Source organism: Haliaeetus leucocephalus, unplaced genomic scaffold, assembly GCF_000737465.1.
Source record: "Haliaeetus leucocephalus isolate CR32 unplaced genomic scaffold, Haliaeetus_leucocephalus-4.0 Scaffold795, whole genome shotgun sequence".
NCBI lineage: Eukaryota > Metazoa > Chordata > Aves > Accipitriformes > Accipitridae > Haliaeetus > Haliaeetus leucocephalus.
The window spans coordinates 2,136,728-2,155,852 of NW_010973231.1; the positions used below are offsets into that span (position 1 = coordinate 2,136,728).

A 19,125-nucleotide genomic window follows, 5' to 3' on the forward strand; every position below is an offset into this window, starting at 1 on the left:
GCGGCCCGGCGCCCTCCCCGGCTCCTCCTTCCCTGCCCCGCGGTCGAGGGTCATCCCGCCCTCGGCCCTGGCCCCCTTCGCCCTCAGGGGAAGCCGCCGGTTAGACCCGGGCGGGCTGAAAGGCTGCGCTGGGAGTCCCCAGGGGAATGGCGCCGGGCCGCGGGACTGTGCCAGGCCCCGCTGTGCGTGAGGGAGGGGGGTGCCCGCCATCTGCCCGCCTTTCCTCTTTCTGCCGCCCGCGTGTGGTTCCTCGGCGGGGGGAAGGTCACGGTACCTCACGGGATCGCCGAGAGGGGACCGGTCGTCAGTCAGCGGTAGAGTGAGAGGGTTTGGGTGGTGGTGACGAGATCCGCGTCCAGGGGATGTGCCGCTTTCTCAGGATGGCTTGGGGTTCCCCCCTCTCCCCCCCTATTTTTTACTATAAACGCGCACGCTTCCAAAAGCGTTTATCTCTCGTTAGCCTGTGGTAAATACGAAGAGGAAGCACGTTGGCTGATCTTTAGGAGCATTTTCAGGGGGATCAAGAGTTTGCATGTAGCCCCATCACTAAAGCCTGTCTCTCTGTTCTTCTAAGGAGCACTACACCGAAGAATGTCTGGCAGTTTCTACTTTGTGATAGTTGGTCATCATGATAATCCCATATTTGAAATGGAATTTCTGCCTCCTGGAAAAGTAGAGTCCAAGGTGCGTTTTTTCCCCTGTGATACTCCCATGGTGTAATTACGGCGCGTTTCTTTTTATAATTTTACCGTGTATTAGAAACATGACCAACACATTGTTAAAAGCGTTACTAGTATCTACTGTTTTCTGGGTTTTTACAGAAACTTTGTCATAGGGAGGAGAACTCGGGAGTTCTTGAGTCTCTTAAAAATTCTTTGCCAGATCATACTAGTTCTTCCTAAAACATGGTTTCCTTAATTATTTGATGCTGTATGGTGAAGAATATATATGCTAGTCATGCATTGGGCATTGCTCTTAGTGTGCAGAGCTTTTATAAGAACTGTTCATTATTTAATGCTACTTACTGTCATTCGCTGTTTTACAGCATCTGTATACAGTAATGAGCTAAAGTAAGGAACGTAAATTTGAAAGCTCTATTAGGTCATTTGTTTTTAATGCTATAAAAAGTTCTTATTTTTTAATCATCTTCAGTAGTCACTCTTGCTTTTAAGTAAGAAAGGTTTAAAACTTGAATTGATAAATACGAGTTTGAAAGCGTGAGAAATGTAAGACTCCTCATAAGTAGTGTTTCCGGTGGGAAGAGAACAAATCTATCCATTGTGGTATTACACCAAAGAAAGAATAGACTTCAGAGTAAAAGTGCGTGGATCTGCGAGATCTGATCTGATGGATCTTCTTCTCTGGTTGAGGTAGAAGTACTAAATTTTCTCCTAAGAGAGAATCTACACTTGACGTGCACTGAAGGAGAACTAGTAGGCATTGGGATGTTTTGGCAACTATCGCTTCTGTTTCTGAGATGTGCCATTTAAGAGTGAATTCAGTGCAGATGCGCAGCTGCCTGAAGTACGTGGTTTGCATAATGCACGTGGTAAATCGGCACGAGCTTTTGCCCCTTAAACTTCACTACTTAGTCTCTTCCTCAGCATGGCTTAATGGAACTGGCAAAGCTGTTAATGCCTGGAGCTAAACTTGATTTGGGGGAAAAACACAGTACACCGAGAGGTGTGAGAGTGGCATTAAAAGCATCCCTATATTATGAGAAACAGTGCAAGACTATTTGTGTTTCCAGGCCAATAGAAGCTTACAGTATGATTTAGTCCTGTGTTTCTTGTTGGCAGATGTCCTCCAGTATTCTAGTCGTATACAAGTAAATGGCTCTTTCCCCACATGACTCGTGTAGTGTTAGGACCAGATGCTGTGATTACTCTATGAAGGCCATTCGTGTTTGTTATAGGAAGAGGTGTAATTTACATCTGCAACATATATTTAATACCAGTTGCAGGATGTTTTTCTGCACTAGGCTCTTACAAAAAAGAAAACCCCCAAAACAATTAAAAGATCCTATGTTTCTAGGCAAATTACCTGGAAAAACAGAATCTTCAGGTGAGAATGTTACCAGTGCATCTTCCTCTGTATCTCTCTGCTTTCCCCATCTGGCCCCCAACTTTTGCACGCCGTAACTTGTTGTTCAATTTCTGCTAAATTTGAGAGAAATTTTATGGCCCCAAAAATGCTAAATTGCTCTAAATGTCACAAAAACAGGTGACTGGAAAGCAGAGAAAAAGACTTTTATCAGGGCCCCTGTGTGGAGTAAGTTTGCAGTGGAAGATTACCCATTGGTAAACAAAAGAATTTATGCTTTAATAGATTTCTGAGCTATAAATAAAGGCTTTATTGGTTTTGCTGCTCTGAAGACTGTTTTGTGATGACCTTTTTATTGTGACCTTTTTTCTCCCTTGAAACCAAGTATCGTGACAATATGTACTAGTTTCATTTAATTACAGGATGGCACATAGGTGGCAGAAAAGAAGGCTATATGTAACTTTACGTCACTTGAGCACTAGTTGCTTAGCAACTTGAGCAAATTATTGTTTATATTTCACTCCTTTCACTGAATTACTAATCCTCTGTCCTCTGGAAATACCTTAGGATGATCATCGCCATCTCAACCAGTTCATCGCCCATGCTGCTCTTGACCTAGTAGATGAGAACATGTGGCTTTCTAACAACATGTATCTGAAGACTGTGGACAAGTTTAATGAATGGTTTGTTTCTGCTTTTGTCACAGCTGGACATATCCTTCCCTCTTCTCTTTTCTTATATTTGTGTAGGAAAAGCCTTTTGCCAGAAAGGCTTAAGTTAGATGGAATGACTTTGGAACAGATTTCTCTGGCTATTCACCACTACTATTGCTAGAGAGAATCACCAGCTTCAGGATTAAGTAAGTTGGGAGGCACAGCAGTTGTTGAAAATTGGGACCAAATGGAAAGATGGATTTTTCCTTTTGGAGGAGCTGAAGTAGCCTAATGAAATGCAGAGCTCACATGGAGTGGAGGAGAGAGGAATGAGAGGGGAATAATTTGAGAGGGTCTGAGCAAGCTGATACCATTCTCTTTGAATAGTATCAGATAGTGCTAGAGAGGAGAAGCAGGGATAAACCCGCTTGGTGTCAATCACACCTATCTTGAAAATGTGGTATTAAGGCTTGAACTTCTGTACAGATAGTCCTAGAATTGTTTGTTGTGAAACTTGTTATACATAGCAAGTAACAGTGAATGTCATTTCAACTTCAGGGGTATATGGCAAAGGTGCTGAGAGCATTGTCCATATTCAGAATTGTCTAGCTTTAAAAAGAATAAACTTCAATGGAGAGGTAATTATTTTTATTTTCAAATAGGGGAATTATTTTAAAATACAAAGGTAATGCTTTCTAAATTTCACTGCTTCAGTTACTTTTTTTAATGCTTCCTCCTATAGTCGCTGCTATTTCATGTACAGCTAAACATTTTAAGTATATGCAGAATTAGGTGTAAATGCTTATCTCGGGATATGCTAGATGTCTCTTCCTTGTAAAAGTTAAAATTTTCCTTAATTGCTTTACATATGAGATTTATAATGCTTCACGATGTAAGGCAAGAAGACGGAATTAAGAACTTCTTTAATGATGTATATGACTTGTATATAAAGGTAAGAACCCACTTCTTACGGTCTGACTGCAGTACTTTTAAGTGTGTTCTGCTGTACGTGCTCAGGTGTGCCTGTATTAGCACGTTTTCACATGGGGGGCCTGCGTAAGCGGAGAAGCATCCATGGTCTCCACATTAGCCAGAGTTGGTAACTTGACATAAGGGCTGGATTTTCCATGAACAGAACAGATTTTTAGAAATTAATGTAAACTGTGGTCCTTCAGAATTTCTTTCCATTTTAGTCCAGTGATTTTCGTCAGTCTTGTATCAGTAGTGGTGATAACAAAAGCAAAGGGCTGTTCTCCAGAAGGCTGGTGGAAGCGCTTCACGCTCAAACAAGCAGCCCGTGTTCTCGCCGCCTGGCACTGCTCCCGCTAGATGGGCGCTCGCAAGCACTGGCTGGGAGATGGCCCTCTTGGCCTCCCACGGGGGCTCAAATGGCGCTCATTTCCAAACCCAAAATTTCCACCAGTGTCGTGATGGATTTGTTCTGAGGAGCTGGTGCGAAGGGGTGGCTGTGCACATATATGGGGAGAATGCAAGGGCCTGGAAAGCAAGTGACTGTTCAGGCGCTCCGTGCTCGTAAGTGGCACTAAGTAGGCTGAAAGCTAATAATATAGTTGCCATTTGAAATAACGTTTTCCAGTGCTGGGCATTGTGCTTATTGATGAGTTTTTCTTCTTTCCGCAGTTTGCAATGAATCCGTTTTATGAACTTAATTCTCCTATTCGATCCAGTGCCTTTGAAAGGAAAGTACAGTTCCTTGGGAAGAAACACCTTTTAAGCTGAATAAATAAATTTCCCAAGTGAGTGCTTTTTCCGTACCTTCCCGATTATTTGAACAGTAGTTCTGGTTAGTTCTCAGCATGTTTGATACTCATCTTCTGAAGATTAACAAATTGGATGCTGAAGCAGCTTTTTTTTTTTTTTTTTTCCCGATACAGATAAGAACAGCCAAGCTTCTCTGGTTAAAACATGTATCTTAGTAAGTTTCCTTTTATGTGCTATGAAAACTAAGTTTAAAAATGTCAGGGCCTGAGCAGGTACAAACTGAGACATGTGGGTGTCAATGCACATGTAAAATGTAAGGCTTTTTACAGGGTAGGAGGAAATCTGATCTAAATGCAAAATACACCTCCAGTCATGTGATTTAATATGAGCAGAAGGGAATTCTTGTCTGTTCTGCCTAAGTGGTTAATTTTGTTACAAACTTTCCTACTTACAGTCTTTCGCTAGAGAACTTACTCTGCAGACTAAACAGACTAACCTTACTCTTTGTGGTATTAAATCAGGTCTATGTTTATATTGTAATGTGTAATGTATGTATTATAAAGTGCTCAATAAAAAGAAAAGAGGATATATCAGCAAAGCTCTGTCTTCAGTATTTCAAGAAGTTTTGATAAAAATCCTTTAAGTTTTAAAGCTTAACATTTCAAATTTACCAGAAGTTTAGTGCAATACATGTTTAGCTGCAGTGTTGCATCAATGAAATGAATGAAGTAGACCAGAACAGCTGTGTCTGCCCTGACTTTAATTCTGATTCACACACAGAAAAAAAACAAACTAAATTTACATGTCTAAACCCACTTCTTTCCATTATCTCTGCAAGTGCTGACATTTTCTTTTTGAAAATGTGTTTAGAATAGGATATTTGAACCATGGAACTCTTATTTGTTGAGGTTTCAGAAAGGCATTATTTGGCCTGTCTGGCTACTATTCCATCATAAAATGTGGTTAGGGACCCTTTTGCAAAACTTACCATCATTCCAAAACAGTAATTTTTAAATAGGTCGTTTGGCATATTGTCCTGGTTTTGGCTGGCATAGAGTTAATCTTTCTAGTAGGTGGTATAGTGTTATGTTTTGGGTTCAGTATGAGAAGAATGCTGATAACACACCGATGTTTTTAGTTGTTGCTAAGTAGTGTTTAGACTAAGTCAAGGATCTTTCAGCTTCTGATGCCCAGCCAGCAAGAAGGCTGGAGGGGCACAAGGAGTTGGGAGCGGACACAGCCAGGACAGCTGACCCAAACTGGCCAAAGGGATATTCCATACCATGTGACGTCATGCCCAGTACGTAAACTGGGGGGAGTTGGCCTGGGAGGGATCGCTGCTCAGGAACTAACTGGGCATTGGTCAGTGAGTGGTGAGCAATTGCATTGTGCATCACTTGGTTTGTATATTCCAATCCCTTTATTGTTATTATTGTCATTCTACTATCATCATTATTATTTTCTTCCTTTCTGTCCTATTAAACTGTCTTTATCTCAACCCACGAGTTTTTACTTTTTCCTCAATTCTCTCCCCCATCCCACAGCGGGGAGTGAGTGAGCGGCTGCGTGGTGCTGAGTTGCCAGCTGGGGTTAAACCACAACACATATATGTACTTAATATTTTCATTGGTTTCACAGTCTTTTAAGTAGTCTGTTTCCCTTCGCAGCAAATCTGTATAAACTATCTTCTTGGACTTTTTTTTAAATATCTGAAAAGTAATTTCCAAAGTAAGTGGCAGGCTGTTCTCGGAAGTGCGTTTTGCATAGTCTGTACAATTAAAGGGACCACAGGTGTATATGCTTTAAATGTATAGTCAGTCGTTATTTCTTTGTAATTTACACTTACTGCTAAACTGTCACTGTGAAATATTCCATGAGAAAAAGAACACGATATAAAGGTTGCGATATTTACCTTAAATAAAACATGGAATGATGCAGTATCGATGCCTGTTGAGTATACTTGAAATGATTTAGGAGAGAACTAGATGATCATGGTAAGGCTACCTTTATCAGTGGGGTGGCAAGTGAAAATGGGAATACTTGTCTTTGCATTATTATTTCATAAAAACTGCATTGTACAGCATTTTGATAATGTCATGTAATCTTACATAAATCAACCGATTTTTATTTTTCTTTGCTATATACGTGAAAGCAACAGAAACACACTTGAGGTGAAGCATTCTCGTTCAGACAAGGAGCCACTGAGTTGGGGCTGTTGTGCTGTTTTCTGCCTCCTCCCCAGTAGCAGCATAGTTGGAAAAACACTAACAGTTAAGATTCACTGAGGAAATACTTACGTTAAGTAATTGTGTACGTGGCAGTAATAAAAGTTTTGGCAAAGATGAAGGGTTAGTGCTAAGAGTTTCCACCGCTTTCAGAAACTGTGGGACAATTGCATTTTCTGCCAGTACACAGTAGGAAGTTTTCTCTCTTGCCTGATCACTGAAGACAGTTAGCCAAACGGTGCCTGTTCTTATGCCCCCCCCATACATCCTTCCCCATTTCTTCTGAATACAGGAATTGTAAATGGGAAATGCAGTCTCATGGGTCCATCTAGGCTTTATGAAAACAGGCTGTTACTGGCCAGAGGGAAGGGAGAATTATGTGCTAACTCATTACATTAATCATTATAGAGGTTGTGGTGAGGAACGTTGTCTCATGACAATTCTGAAGGACCTTGGCTAGGTCACTGTGATTTCCCTGTGTACGGAGGAACACTTGTTTATGTTTGGTTTGTGACTTTGCAATCAGCTGAAACTACTATCTGGAAGCAACAGGTGAAAGTTACCTTGTGATCAGCTATAGTCACAAATCTGCACTGGGTCTGAAAGATGCAGTTCTAGCATGCTTCAAACAATGAACAGTTCCTCAATGGACACGGCAGAAGAGAGACCTCCTTTCCAAGTATGGTGTTTGTGCCCCATCCGAGAGGCTTAGGAATAAGAATTCAAATGAAATCTGTTGCAATGTGAGAAAGCAGCAGATAACCTGCATTATGCAATAAAGGCAACAAAAAGGTTTAGGAGTTAAAGGGACTGGAATTACTCTAGATGATACAAAATTCAAGCATAAGGAAATGGGAACATTAACGCAAGCTAAGAACATGAACCAACCTTAATAAATCTAGGCTGGAAATGCAACTTAGACACAACTTTCTGCATGGTTCTGTTACTGTTTAGGTAACCCTTCATACCACTTGACCTAAAGTAAGATCAGTTTAAGGTACAGAGCAACTGTTAAAGCAAGCAGCCTGGTTCTGGCAGCAGTCTGACACAAAGTATCTATATACTATACTATAACTGTCCTAGCTAGTTTCTTCCCATTCCCATTTTGCTGTCTGTTCTAATAAGCATAGCTTTCATCAATCCCACCGATTTGCCACGGCAGTATTTTTTGCTCCACATTTTAAAGAACATCTAGAACTTTGCATATATATTACATAGTACGCTCTGTCACGCTACAGAATTCTAGATATTGCTAACAGGACCCCCTAATACTTGGGGTACATTACTACTTGAAATGCATCAGTGAATTGAAACATAAGCCACAAGTGCCTACCTTACCTCCATATTAAATGGCAGACACTAAGCTTTCACAAAGTACAGAAATGCCTCCGTTATTAAGCATTATAATTTTTTTGTACCTATCATCTATATCTGCTTGTCATAGGACTTTTGCTTCTTTCAAGTACTTGACAGTCTCTCTCTGAGACCAAATCCTGACCGCAACCTAATTCCTATACTGTCTTATTTACGATAGCATGTAAACCCCCGTTCATCTTTACTAGCCACTTTTGTGATTAGCGGACAGTTGCAGTACAGCAGCTCCCAGGGCACAAGTAATACGCTTCTATTGTATTAAGTTTTATTTAACTTTATTAAGCCTGATTCTCAGATGGAGGCTTGGTAACCATGATGTTACATGGAAAGGGGACAGATGGGAAAACACAGATGCATGCTTAAGCACAAGACAGACCACAACAGTTCTCATCCTTAATTGTTTCCTTTTAGCAATCTTATTTGAATCCTCTCTATAGTACTCTAATCACAGTAACTTCATCTCCTGTTGTTTCATCCTCAACCTCTGCTAAAATGAACGTCAAAGGAAGCTTTAAGTAGTAACATAGCAGTTTTACAACAATTCCATGTCACTAGCGTAGTAACCCCCAATGCAAACAGTCTTCATTTTTAAAGCTTAAGAAGAATTTAGCTAAATTTTCTTCACAGATCTTTTCATTCATTGACTCGAAATTAAACATAACAGAAGTAGCAGCTGAACCTACATTTAGCTATTAGGTGACTGAAGCTTAAAACACAGTTCTGTTGCTGTATATGCAGGACTGTAAGAGTGAATTAGACTGAGGAATGTACAAAAGATAAAAAGATGTCACTTTTAAGCAGGAGCAGCAGTTCTACGGAGTAAAGTTATCCTGGACAGGTTCAAGCAAGAATACAATACAGTCAGAAAAGTGTATTAAGAACGACAAGAAGGATTTGTTTTGCAAGCTTTACTTCCAAATAATTACACCTGGTACAGACTGAACAGATAGGTTAGGAGAAAGCTCTCGCTGTTAACTGTACTCTCAAGAAAGGCTTTTCTATTGGAACAAAAAAGTTGCTGTACAGAAAGCAGAGTCTGTGTAGTTTAGTGAGTAACACGGCCTGTCCCACAGGCCTCAGACTTCCTTCTGAAGTCCATAACATGTATACGTGCATGCCTGTCAGCAGTCAGATTACACATTGAAGCAATAGCGTGCTATCAAGGTAGCTATTACAAAGACAGTGGGTACTTGAGAGCCAACGTTCAACAATGTCTCATACAAGTATTCTACCATTTAACTGCAACGGAGAGCCTCAAGTACACCTTCTGTGGTTTCATCTGCATTACTGCAGAAGGACTGTCCATTAAATACAGAATTTGCTTCTGTTCATCATCATGTAATGGGTACAGTAATATAAAAGACATTGTCTTAAATGTTTAAGTCTGTATCCTAAAATAGCAAATTAAATAAGGATCAAATTCAGCTCAAACACTAGCTGTAGGTATTTACTCGTATTAGGGCTGAAAGCTGTCACAATCTACTGTACGTCAAGAGCTTCCTGAGTTCTCTATGTATTGCCAATCCTTAGTTTCACAGTGCAGAGATTACTGGTAAACACATTCATAGCTCAGGTTAACAGGAACAAGAAGTTTGGAACTTTAAGGCTGTATACTAAAAGTTCTTTTGCAAATGTGTCATAATGTGGATCCCTTCAAGTGCTATTAAAGCTGACTGAATAAAGTATAACTTTTCCATAACTAAAAATGATTATAACTTCAGTTATTCAGATTTTTTTACCTTATTGATCAGAAACATGCCGGAATGGGACTTAAGGCAAAGACATGTATCACCTTAAAAAAAAAATCATCAGTATCTTGCATTAAACTGCTGGAAAAATTAGTACAGCATTAGAATAGTAAATGAAAGGAAAATGGACATTAAATATGTAGGAAATTTATTTCCTACTTAAAAACCTACACAAATTATAGCAACATCAGGCAATTAGAGAAGACCCAAAGGTGATTTATATTAACTTATAATAAACACATTAGAGATGAAGTACCAGTCACAGCAAAAGGAATGTAGTGAGACTGAAGTTTAATATCTAGCATTGTTAAGAAACTGACTTCTAGTGAAACAAAAATGGAATGCCGATTTCATAAAAATATACACATATAAAAGTATCTTTGTGCCTGAATTCCAAAACAGTTTCTCCAAAGTAGTGCTTCTAGAACTTTCAAGTTTTAATTATATTCAAAGTATTTATCATTTGAATAAAGTTGGCAAATTACATTCTTATATTGTTTTTACTGACACCTTCCTAAACAGAAAGTGTCACTAATTCAATAATGGGTCACTCAGGAATGGAAATTTTTCTTTTGCTCCCCCAAGAAAGCAGCACAATATTACAATTTTAATATTGGAGTTAAACCCATTTGTTATTTTATCTAGTACACCTTCCCCATCCTTTTATAGAGCAAGCTAGTCAAAAGTAATTTGGCAAAAAAAAAAATTTAAGTCAACAACAAGATGAACTGGGTTTCGGTTTCCGATGAAGGTTTACTGTATCTGTTTGAATAAAGTGATCTGATCTATCCTCAGAGGCTAGAACTCTCCTAACAGCTTCTTCAAAGGCTGCTGCAACATTAGTGGCATCTTTTGCACTGGTTTCAAAATAGGGATGGTTGCCGTTATTCCTGCACCAGTCTTGGGCTTCTTCTGTAGACACTTGCCTTTCATCAATATCAACTTTGTTACCTAGTATCACAAACGGAAAACTTTCAGGCTCCTTGACATCTGCATAATAAATGAATTCTTTCTTCCAGTTGCTTAAGTTTTGGAAGCTTTGAGAGTCATCCACGCTGAAGGTTAGCAGGCAACAGTCAGAACCTCTATAGAAAGGAGTCCGCAAGCTCCTAAAACGTTCCTGACCTGCTGTGTCCCATATCTGCATTGTAACAAGATGTCCATCAACTTCCAACTCTTTATTTAAGAATTCCACACCTATTGTATGAAACAGCTGTGCATCAAACTTGTTGGTAACGTATCTGTTCATAAGGGAACTCTTCCCAACTCCACCATCTCCTAGCAGTATTACTTTAAGGAGTGATGATTTTGCTGCCATTGTTATGGGAATAGATCCTCCTGGTTTCCTAAACCTGTAAAGATTAAGAAAATCATTAAAGAGTTTTGAGCAGAAAATTTCACACACATAAATATCTAGAAAGTGTTAAAGTCCAACAACATCACATTTCATGTACAAAAGCAGGACTACGCTGAACAGATGAAGCGTAGATACTCATAGTAAGAATACCCACTCAAGAATACCACATGTTTAAGAGGTGTCTCTGCCACAGACTGCAGTCTGTATGGCAGTCTAAGCAGTACGCTGCATTACTGAATTACCCATCTGTCACTTAAAACCCCCAAACCCTTCAATGTTTGTACAGGAGGGGTATCGCATCACAGTCAGCGAAGGCAACAATTCATTTACGTTCACTGAAAAAGATCCATGGGAGTGGAGTGAGAGAGTTTTGTAGAGCACATGCCTTGAACTAGTCACTTCAGTGCCTTATTTCATTAGCAAAGTTATTTTTTAATATGCAAAAGTGAAGAGGTAGCTTTAGGAATAAAGCAGGACACTCTCTGTTATACTGGAGTAACTGCTGCGCTTCACCCCAAACTGCAATCAAACAAAGAATTTTAAATCAAGTCACAGGGAACAGTTCTCTACAGAACAAATGCAAATACTGGGATTTTATTTTAAAAGTCAGGTGACTAGGTATTGGTACACAAACATTTGGTATTTTAGTTTACTCCTTGCAGAACAGCCATGATGAATGGAATACTATTACAACTACTACAAAAGCAAATTCACTGTTGCTGCTTCAAATGGTACTTAAGATGCCAAATACTGAGGCCAAGTCTACACTGACAGTTCAGTTAGTAGGTGTCAACTTCCCGTGGTAAAACTGTCAAAAAGCCTGAAAATGCTAGTGAAGAGCCTGGCTGCAAGCACAGGGATGGTAAAATAGTGGCACGAATGAAGCTTTTTTACTGTCAGATTTTAGTGTTAAAGGATTATTATTTTTTTTAAAAAAGTAGTTAGCTCATTAGTGTTTTGTGCCAGCCCAAGGTTTGCTGTCATTACTGTAGTGTCACCTAATAATGTAAAAAAGTGTTTTAATTGCTTGGGGGTAAGGTTTCTTTTTAGAGCGCCCAAACTTAAAAGCTTCTGCATGAGGAGAACTGCTGTCCCTGTACTGCTCCATTACTAAAAGAGCTAAAACTAATTCAGCCAAAACAGGCTTCTCTGAAAATAGCATCTATTTAAAATGGAAATGGGTCATAAGTCGCCTAGTCCATCTCCTTCTCTGAAGGAAGGAATGCAGTCTTGCTAGTTGTAATTAGCATTACTGGCATATACATCACCCACAGAGTATGGTTATGGAATTAACACCTGACAGAAGGTGGCATGAGAGTCATATGACTCTGTGCTGCCTTAGAATCAAGGCCTACATTAGAAGCAAGAAATTTCAGGAATTTTTTTTTGTCTTTAACTTTCCATCTTTGAATGATTATTTGTTAGACATATTCTACAGCTGAAGCCTCAAAGAAATTTCAAAATATAAGGAACAGTGGCTGCTTCCATTAAAAAAATTGTTCAGAGCAAGTAATTTTATTCATTCGTACTGTGTAATTAAAAAACAATGTTTATAAATCCTTAATATTTCTACAGGTTTGTATCACAACAATGTTAAAACTGCTTAGAGAACTGCAAGTAGATTGTTCATTTAACTTTCACAGTGCTATGGGATAATTGCTATGGCTCAGGATATGAACACATAGCTTTTTATGTATGTGAAAAGCCTTATTAGAGTCACCAGCCTACTTGCACATGATTTCCATGTTCATGCTGAAATAATTAAAATGGTTCAGTGTCTTCACTTATTTCCCTAATTCCTACTATTGGTTAACGAGCAAGTTATTTGAGCTACGCCATTAGATAGTAGCATCATCTTAGTAAATAATGCATTCATGAGAACAGAGGGTACTGAATCTTTCCCTGTTCTTCCACTTCAGTGTAGGAACAAGTTACAATTATATTTTTTTCCGTCCTACTGAAATCACAAGTTCCCTAAAAGACAATGTGAATAAAAAACTGACTTACATAGTTCTAACTGGTACTATGCACTTGTTTCTTTAGCTTCTACAGTTTGAAAAACTGCAATTATCATGAAATTCTCCATGAAGTCACATTTTAAACAAAATACAAGTAAGGAAACTCTGTTAACAGTATCTAGTACTTTTGTGGATCCAGAACCTGAGAAGTTAATTTGCACGGTTTCAACTACGTGGACCATTACAGTGAGGTCTAGGAGCCTGATGACCATAAAAATACTTCCACTGGGCAGAAAATTATAGATCAGCCACAAACCATTAGAAGTGTCTTTTCAACTAGAACCAAACTGGTCCTTCCACAGAAAAGCTACAGAAACACTCTTCCCAGGACCGATAAGCAAGTATCTCAATGTGATGTTGCAGGCAATGTCGCTCTTCAGAACACTCAGGTTCCACAGTAGCAGCTGTCATGCTTTAGCTAGCAGTTAATGTTTTTGTAAAGTTTTTAATCCAAAATAAATGGGATATATGTTCAGTCATTTAAGTACATACTTACAAGCTGGATCTGAAACAGCAAAGAAGCATGTTCAAAGGCATTAAGAAGCATTTTTGTTTGGAAACAGCAAAGACTTTATACAATTACCGTTTTTCTGACTGTGTAAGAGACTCATCTGTAGCCCCACTGATTATGTGATTTAGAGTATCTGCAGAACCAGGACAGTAGTTTTCAGCACCATAGGCTGCTACATTTTTTCCATTTACACATCTTTAAATAAGTTAAAGATTTTTAAAGAGCTCAATTTTTGTAACTGGGGGGGGGCGGGGGGGTTACCCTAAGTTATGAAGCCTTAATACTCCAACAAATAAAGTAACAATAAAATCCTTAAGATGCCTGGAGAATTAATGTTATTTCTCCTATTACATTCTTTGAACTTATCTGTATAATGTGCTTTTTGACAATGTTTTCAGAATGAACAGTCAACATCTGATATCATATTACTGAAAATTTATTACCTTAATAGTTCAGTTTAAATCATCACTCAGCATCTGAAAATAAAACAAAAAATCAATTTCCAATGTGCACCTGATTGTTTTAACCAACATCAAGAACTTTTTAAGACACCACAGAACTACAGATAACTATTTGTTCCAGTTATTTCTTACATTAAACTAATTGTGCAGCACAGTAAGGGTAGGCTCAACCTAGTACACAGAGTCTGTAAAGAGAAGATTTTTCCCTCATGTTCCTCTATCATTTCAATATTCAAAGAAACTCAGAGCAAATAAAAAGCAGCCCCACTCTGGCCCATTTTGATAATGATCTCTGAATTGCCTCCACCAATTTATGAGGACTCAAGCTCTTAGACCACTGACTTCAGTATTCCTGTTAAAAGCAGGGAATGGTTTCTAAGTGTAATTTCTAACACCATCATATATCATAATACAAATAGTAATTTAATTGTCACCTCCCAGAATCTCCCTTTTAAACAGTGAGCTGAATTACAAATCTGAAATGTTTCCATTAGCAGTCCAAACATTTGCTGGCAAGACTAAAAACAACATGCTAAGCAACTTCAAAAAAATCAGCGTGCATTACAAAATCTTTGATTCAAGCCCCTCAAAGCTTAGAGAAACACCACTGCCTTGTCCAATCTATCCATTTAGATTTTCTTAATTCCATGACTCAGCTTCATAGCTGCCTTTTTGAGTGCAATTACCTCTTTTAACACTTAGGTACTGGGCAGCACTCAAAGAAAAGTGAGATTCTTGGTCTAAAATAACATAGCAGCAATACACAAACTTAATCTAGGACTTTGTCTTTTTTACTATAAAAAAAATCATTTAATAGATTAAGGAGGACTTGCTTATACCAGAGTACTGAAGGCTGAAGACAGGTGCTGAACTCAAGTTATATCTGTGGAAAAATACTGTTAGCCAACACAGTAATTGCATTTTACCTATGATGTCAGCAAGCACACTTAAACTATTAAGCAAACCTAGTCAATTGGACCAATTTAGTTTCACTTTTACCATACTGATACCAGGTACAGCAGCACACCATAAAAAAAACAAAAACAAAAAACCAACCAAACCACATAGCAACTGAAATCACACCTCTAGCCCCCCCCCCCCCTTTTTTTTTTTTTAAAAAAACCCAAAACTGGGTCTGTTGCAATAGCACCACTGAATTCCTTCAGTATTCTTGCAGGGAATGTAAGGGACACTTCAAATTTCCAGACTATTGCTTCTCCACTTGTACCTACTTTCTCACTTGGAAACGGGCAAGAAAATTTATTTCAATCACCATTTACATCCAGTGATCACCTCCTGTATGAAATAAAGACTAAACCCAAAGGTTTCCTTGAAGATATGTCGTACACTTTAACTGTCCTTTAACTAAAGTTGTTAAAGAGCACCCATTTGACTTGGAGAAGGAAAAAAATCCAAGGTAAGGCAGACTCAAGTTTGTTCCAAGTAATCACATTTATTTACAGCCTAATATGCTTTCACCCAGGACTTCTTAAACAAAGGGGCCATCTTTGTTAAAGATTTAAGAATAAACACTCTCTCAGAGTTACTCAGAAGCAGAATTAGCAGTCCCATAACTAGTACAACAGTAACACTGACCATGTTTCATAACTTCCTATCCTCAAATTCACACGTATACAACACATCCATTTCAGCTTTGAAGCTTATTCACAGTTTTCTTTGCTAAGCCATCTTATTTTGTTAAACCGCAGGCATCAGACATGAATAGTTTAAAAAGGCACACAAACACTTCAAGTATTTTGTCTGACAAAAACACTGGCCTTTCAATAACATAATGTAAACTTACTCCCTCATTAGCATTTTTTTTTTTCCTTAACACTAACAAAGCATTTGACAGTATTTACCAGGCCAGCATAGAAAAAAGTTGTTTCTTGTGGTTTGTTAGTTGCAGTGGCTGATCAAAAAAATGACATAAATTCCTTCTCTGTAAAATGTCTGGGAAAAAAAAGTCCCAAGAACTATCAGAGCTACAGCAGAAGGGGCAGAATCCAGAACTATGTAAAGCAGTTTTCAACACTTACTGTTTGTGGAGTTTTTACATCTCTCAGCCCTGAATAACTACAGAGTAGTTACACTTGTCACCTATAACAGATCTGCAAGTTTCCAGAAATCTGGAAAGAAAAGGACAGAAGCAAATTTTATCCCTTTTCTCTGCTTAGCCAATCCTTGTTCTTGTATTTAGAAGGTACTGGTTTACACCTTGGCCAATTAAGTGGCACAAGAACAGTTCTTCGGTGTGTAAGGGGCCACAAGCCTGTTTGACCTTGAAAGATTTTGCTCTCAATTCAAAGGGAAACATATAGATATGAAGTCAAGAAGCTACACACTTTGTACTTTTGAATGCATTACAAGCTCAGACATTAGTCAGCCTCCAAACTGACCCTCCCCTCCACAGAGTACAGTTGTAAGAGCTGTGGATCAGGAACATCCCTTTACTGATGGCCATTTGTCAGCTGCCTAGTTCTCCAGAAGCCTGGAAGCCCTTCAATCATGTGGCTCAACCTACTGAGATCCTAATCACCTTTTAAGTCTTCCTTCCTTTATCTAGGATTTCACCATTGCACTGCAAAGGTCGTTTGTGTTTCCTGTTGGACAGATCTTTAATAATCTGATGACAGGTTATCTGAAAATAGCAGACTAGACACACTTTATCAAACACCAGAATATCACTAGAGTTTATTCAAAGTAATTTGTAATATGAACACAACCCAAACTGAACTGACATACAGCTGTTGCCACTCATTTGATTACCAAAAAGCTTTTTTGGGGGGTTTGTTTACAAGGTTGTTTTTAACTCCTACATAGTTCAGGACTCTAGTTCAAACAGTTGCCTGGTATGACTCAGGACTATGAAAGAAGCAGCAGCCAAGGGAAGGAATCCTTAAGTCCACATAACCCCTGGATCATGAAATCATCCCAGTACCTAATGTCAGAAACAATTTATTCTAACTTAAATCTAGCCACAAACTCAATCAGCAAAACTTGTCTGGAGAAATACCTACATTTATACCTCTGCTAGTTTAATCTTGCAGAGATCTGGCCTTCCCTTTCCGTCGCGTTCCCCACATTCAAGTAGAATGAACAAACTATCATTTATTCTGATTTAATCAGAGTTGACATTTCTCAGCAGCTCACAGCTGAGCATTTCCCAATTTAAATATTCTATTACTTTCAGCCAACTTCAAAACACCCTTAGGTGCTGCTCCTCTTGGTCCTACATTTCTAACAATTCATGAGTTAATTGACATTCTCCTTGCAACCTACTTCTCTGTTACTGCTTCCCACTCTTTCAATAACTTACCAAGCAATTATTTCTGCTCATACGTGCTCATCTTTCTCCTTTGCATTAGCTTCCCTTTTCCTCCAGGGACTCTTAGCAGTAGCAGCCTCTGTTGGTCAGGCTACATTGTGCATTCATATTCTTCCCAATATAACTATGTGACCAAAGCCCATCCCTAAGGGATTAAGTGGATTGCACTGCACCAGGCCAACATACTGCCTGCTCTGTGGAGAATGAAAATAAAACACCAAGGAGAATGAGCGTTCTAAAAAAAACCAAAACGAAAAAACAAACAAACAAAACCCCCACAAAACTTAAGGAATTCTTCTAGGACTTTTTGCTAGGAAGTTTTTATTCATTGTGAAACATTTATGTGAAACTCCAGTCCTAAGGAGCTGAAAGATCTGTTTCTCACAATTTATTACTAAATTGACACAAAATAAAATACAGCTTGAAATCCAAATACGTCATTTGACCCTCTGCAGTTTTTTTTCACATATTCTCAACTTAAGGAAACTGATGGTTTGTTTAAGCACTCAAAAGCAAAACAAGGACTGCTAGAGCCCTTTTTTTTTTTTTTTACTGCACACTCCCTATATTTAACCTAACGGAAAAGGCTTTACTAAAATTAAGGCAACAAACAGAGCTCCATACAACCTGAAAGAAGACAGAGAAAAATAAGCTTATTATAAATTCCATGTTGATACTGAAACACAGATACCAACCTTTGGTTAGGCTTCTCTAGAAATAAAAAGTGGTAGGAAAAAAGAGGTTTGGATTTGTTTTGGGTATGTCTGAGAAATAGCTCTCCCTCCAGTCTGCCATTACAGCTTGCTACCTTATAAGCTACTAAAAAGCCACCAAAAAATCCCCTAAAAAGCCCAGTCACACAGAACCACCCTTGCTCTAAAAAAAGCAAGCACTGACAACTTCAGCATTGTACAACGCTTTAAAAGTAAAGACAAATAAAAACCACATGCTTATTCAGTAGAGCTGTAAATTATTATGGACAAGGAAAGAAGGAAAACAACATGTGGGGCAGCAGAGTGCATGACAGCTATCTGCAGCCAGGCAAGTGTTTTAATTCCAAAAGAAAATTTAGCCAAGGAGTTCCCTGCCTGCCTGTCCCACCCAAGTTAGTAAAATTAAGTGCTCTCTATGTATCTAGTTATACGTAACCTTCCTACAAAGGCCAGTAACACAGGTTTTTAGAACTAGTTTTCTTGCACTATTCTGTTATTCATTCGATTATTTTGCACGAGGTACATTTAACATGGAATACTTACACTGGAAGCTGCTCACTAACCACTCGGACGTAAGCCAGTCAACAACCTTAACCTAACCCTTTTGGTTCTCCAGCCATCACCACCTCCAAGTTCGGACAGCCGCCTGCCACAACGAGAAACGCAACCGGCCGCTGCAGAGCGGAGCTAAATCCAGCCGCCGGTTCGAAAAAGAAGAACTAAAACCCACCATTTGCTCAGGGTCCCCTTGGGACACCGAAGTCCTTCTTGAGCAAACAGGAAAAGGCGATAAAGGGATTTTTTTTTTAAATTTCCCCTCCCCCCGGGTTTGAAGGGTGGCGAGGAGACAGGTAGGAAGCCGAGTTCCACCCCAACACCTCGGAGATCTCCCTCGGAGATCACGGGATGCCCCGTCACGCCGCCCTCCCCCGCCGCGGCCCCTCACGGGGCGCTCCGCAGGGCCGGGCCGGG

General features: G+C 39.2%; 2 protein-coding genes across 13 annotated transcripts in view; one reads left to right on the forward strand and one right to left on the reverse strand.

Moving 5' to 3' along the window:
• Positions 1 to 250: 250 nt before the first annotated feature.
• TRAPPC2 (trafficking protein particle complex 2) lies at positions 251 to 5,481 on the forward strand. Of its 6 annotated transcripts, none has more exons than XR_775274.1 (6): positions 251 to 314; positions 575 to 684; positions 2,611 to 2,755; positions 3,563 to 3,648; positions 3,872 to 4,229; positions 4,338 to 4,425. XR_775274.1 is itself a non-coding variant. In XM_010581552.1 (5 exons), exons 2-5 carry the CDS (start codon positions 592 to 594, stop codon positions 4,434 to 4,436), a joined length of 423 nt encoding a protein of 140 aa, XP_010579854.1. In that variant the 5' UTR covers positions 251 to 314; positions 575 to 591; the 3' UTR covers positions 4,437 to 5,481. The 6 variants fall into 6 exon arrangements, 2 of the variants coding, with proteins under 2 accessions (XP_010579854.1, XP_010579853.1); XR_775271.1 differs by having other exon boundaries at positions 3,890 to 4,229; XR_775273.1 differs by having other exon boundaries at positions 2,611 to 2,693; positions 3,570 to 3,648; positions 3,890 to 4,229.
• Positions 5,482 to 10,039: 4,558 nt separating this feature from the next.
• LOC104840562 (ras-related protein Rab-9A) overlaps positions 10,040 to 19,125 on the reverse strand; it is a 30,796-nt gene continuing 21,710 nt past the window's right edge. For 2 of the 7 annotated variants that reach the window (XM_010581563.1, XM_010581558.1), the window contains exons 2-3: positions 14,095 to 14,127; positions 10,040 to 11,117 (exon numbers count right to left, since the gene is read on the reverse strand). In XM_010581563.1, the coding sequence (XP_010579865.1) occupies positions 10,478 to 11,083 (606 nt within the window). In that variant the 5' untranslated portion in view covers positions 11,084 to 11,117; positions 14,095 to 14,127 and the 3' untranslated portion in view covers positions 10,040 to 10,477. Of the gene's footprint in view, positions 11,118 to 14,094; positions 14,128 to 17,431; positions 17,692 to 18,696; positions 18,962 to 19,125 lie in introns of those variants that run through there. The other 5 variants (XM_010581564.1, XM_010581560.1, XM_010581561.1 and 2 more) reach the window with 4 other exon arrangements.

Coding starts and splice junctions, on each gene's coding strand:
- TRAPPC2 (XM_010581551.1), top strand. CDS start 592: ATGTCTGGCAGTTTCTACTTTGTGATAGTTGGTCATCATGATAATCCC. Junction 685..2,610: donor CTGGAAAAGTAGAGTCCAAG/GTGCGTTTTTTC, acceptor GAAATACCTTAG/GATGATCATCGCCATCTCAA. Junction 2,756..3,562: donor TGCTTTTGTCACAGCTGGAC/ATATCCTTCCCT, acceptor TAATTGCTTTAC/ATATGAGATTTATAATGCTT.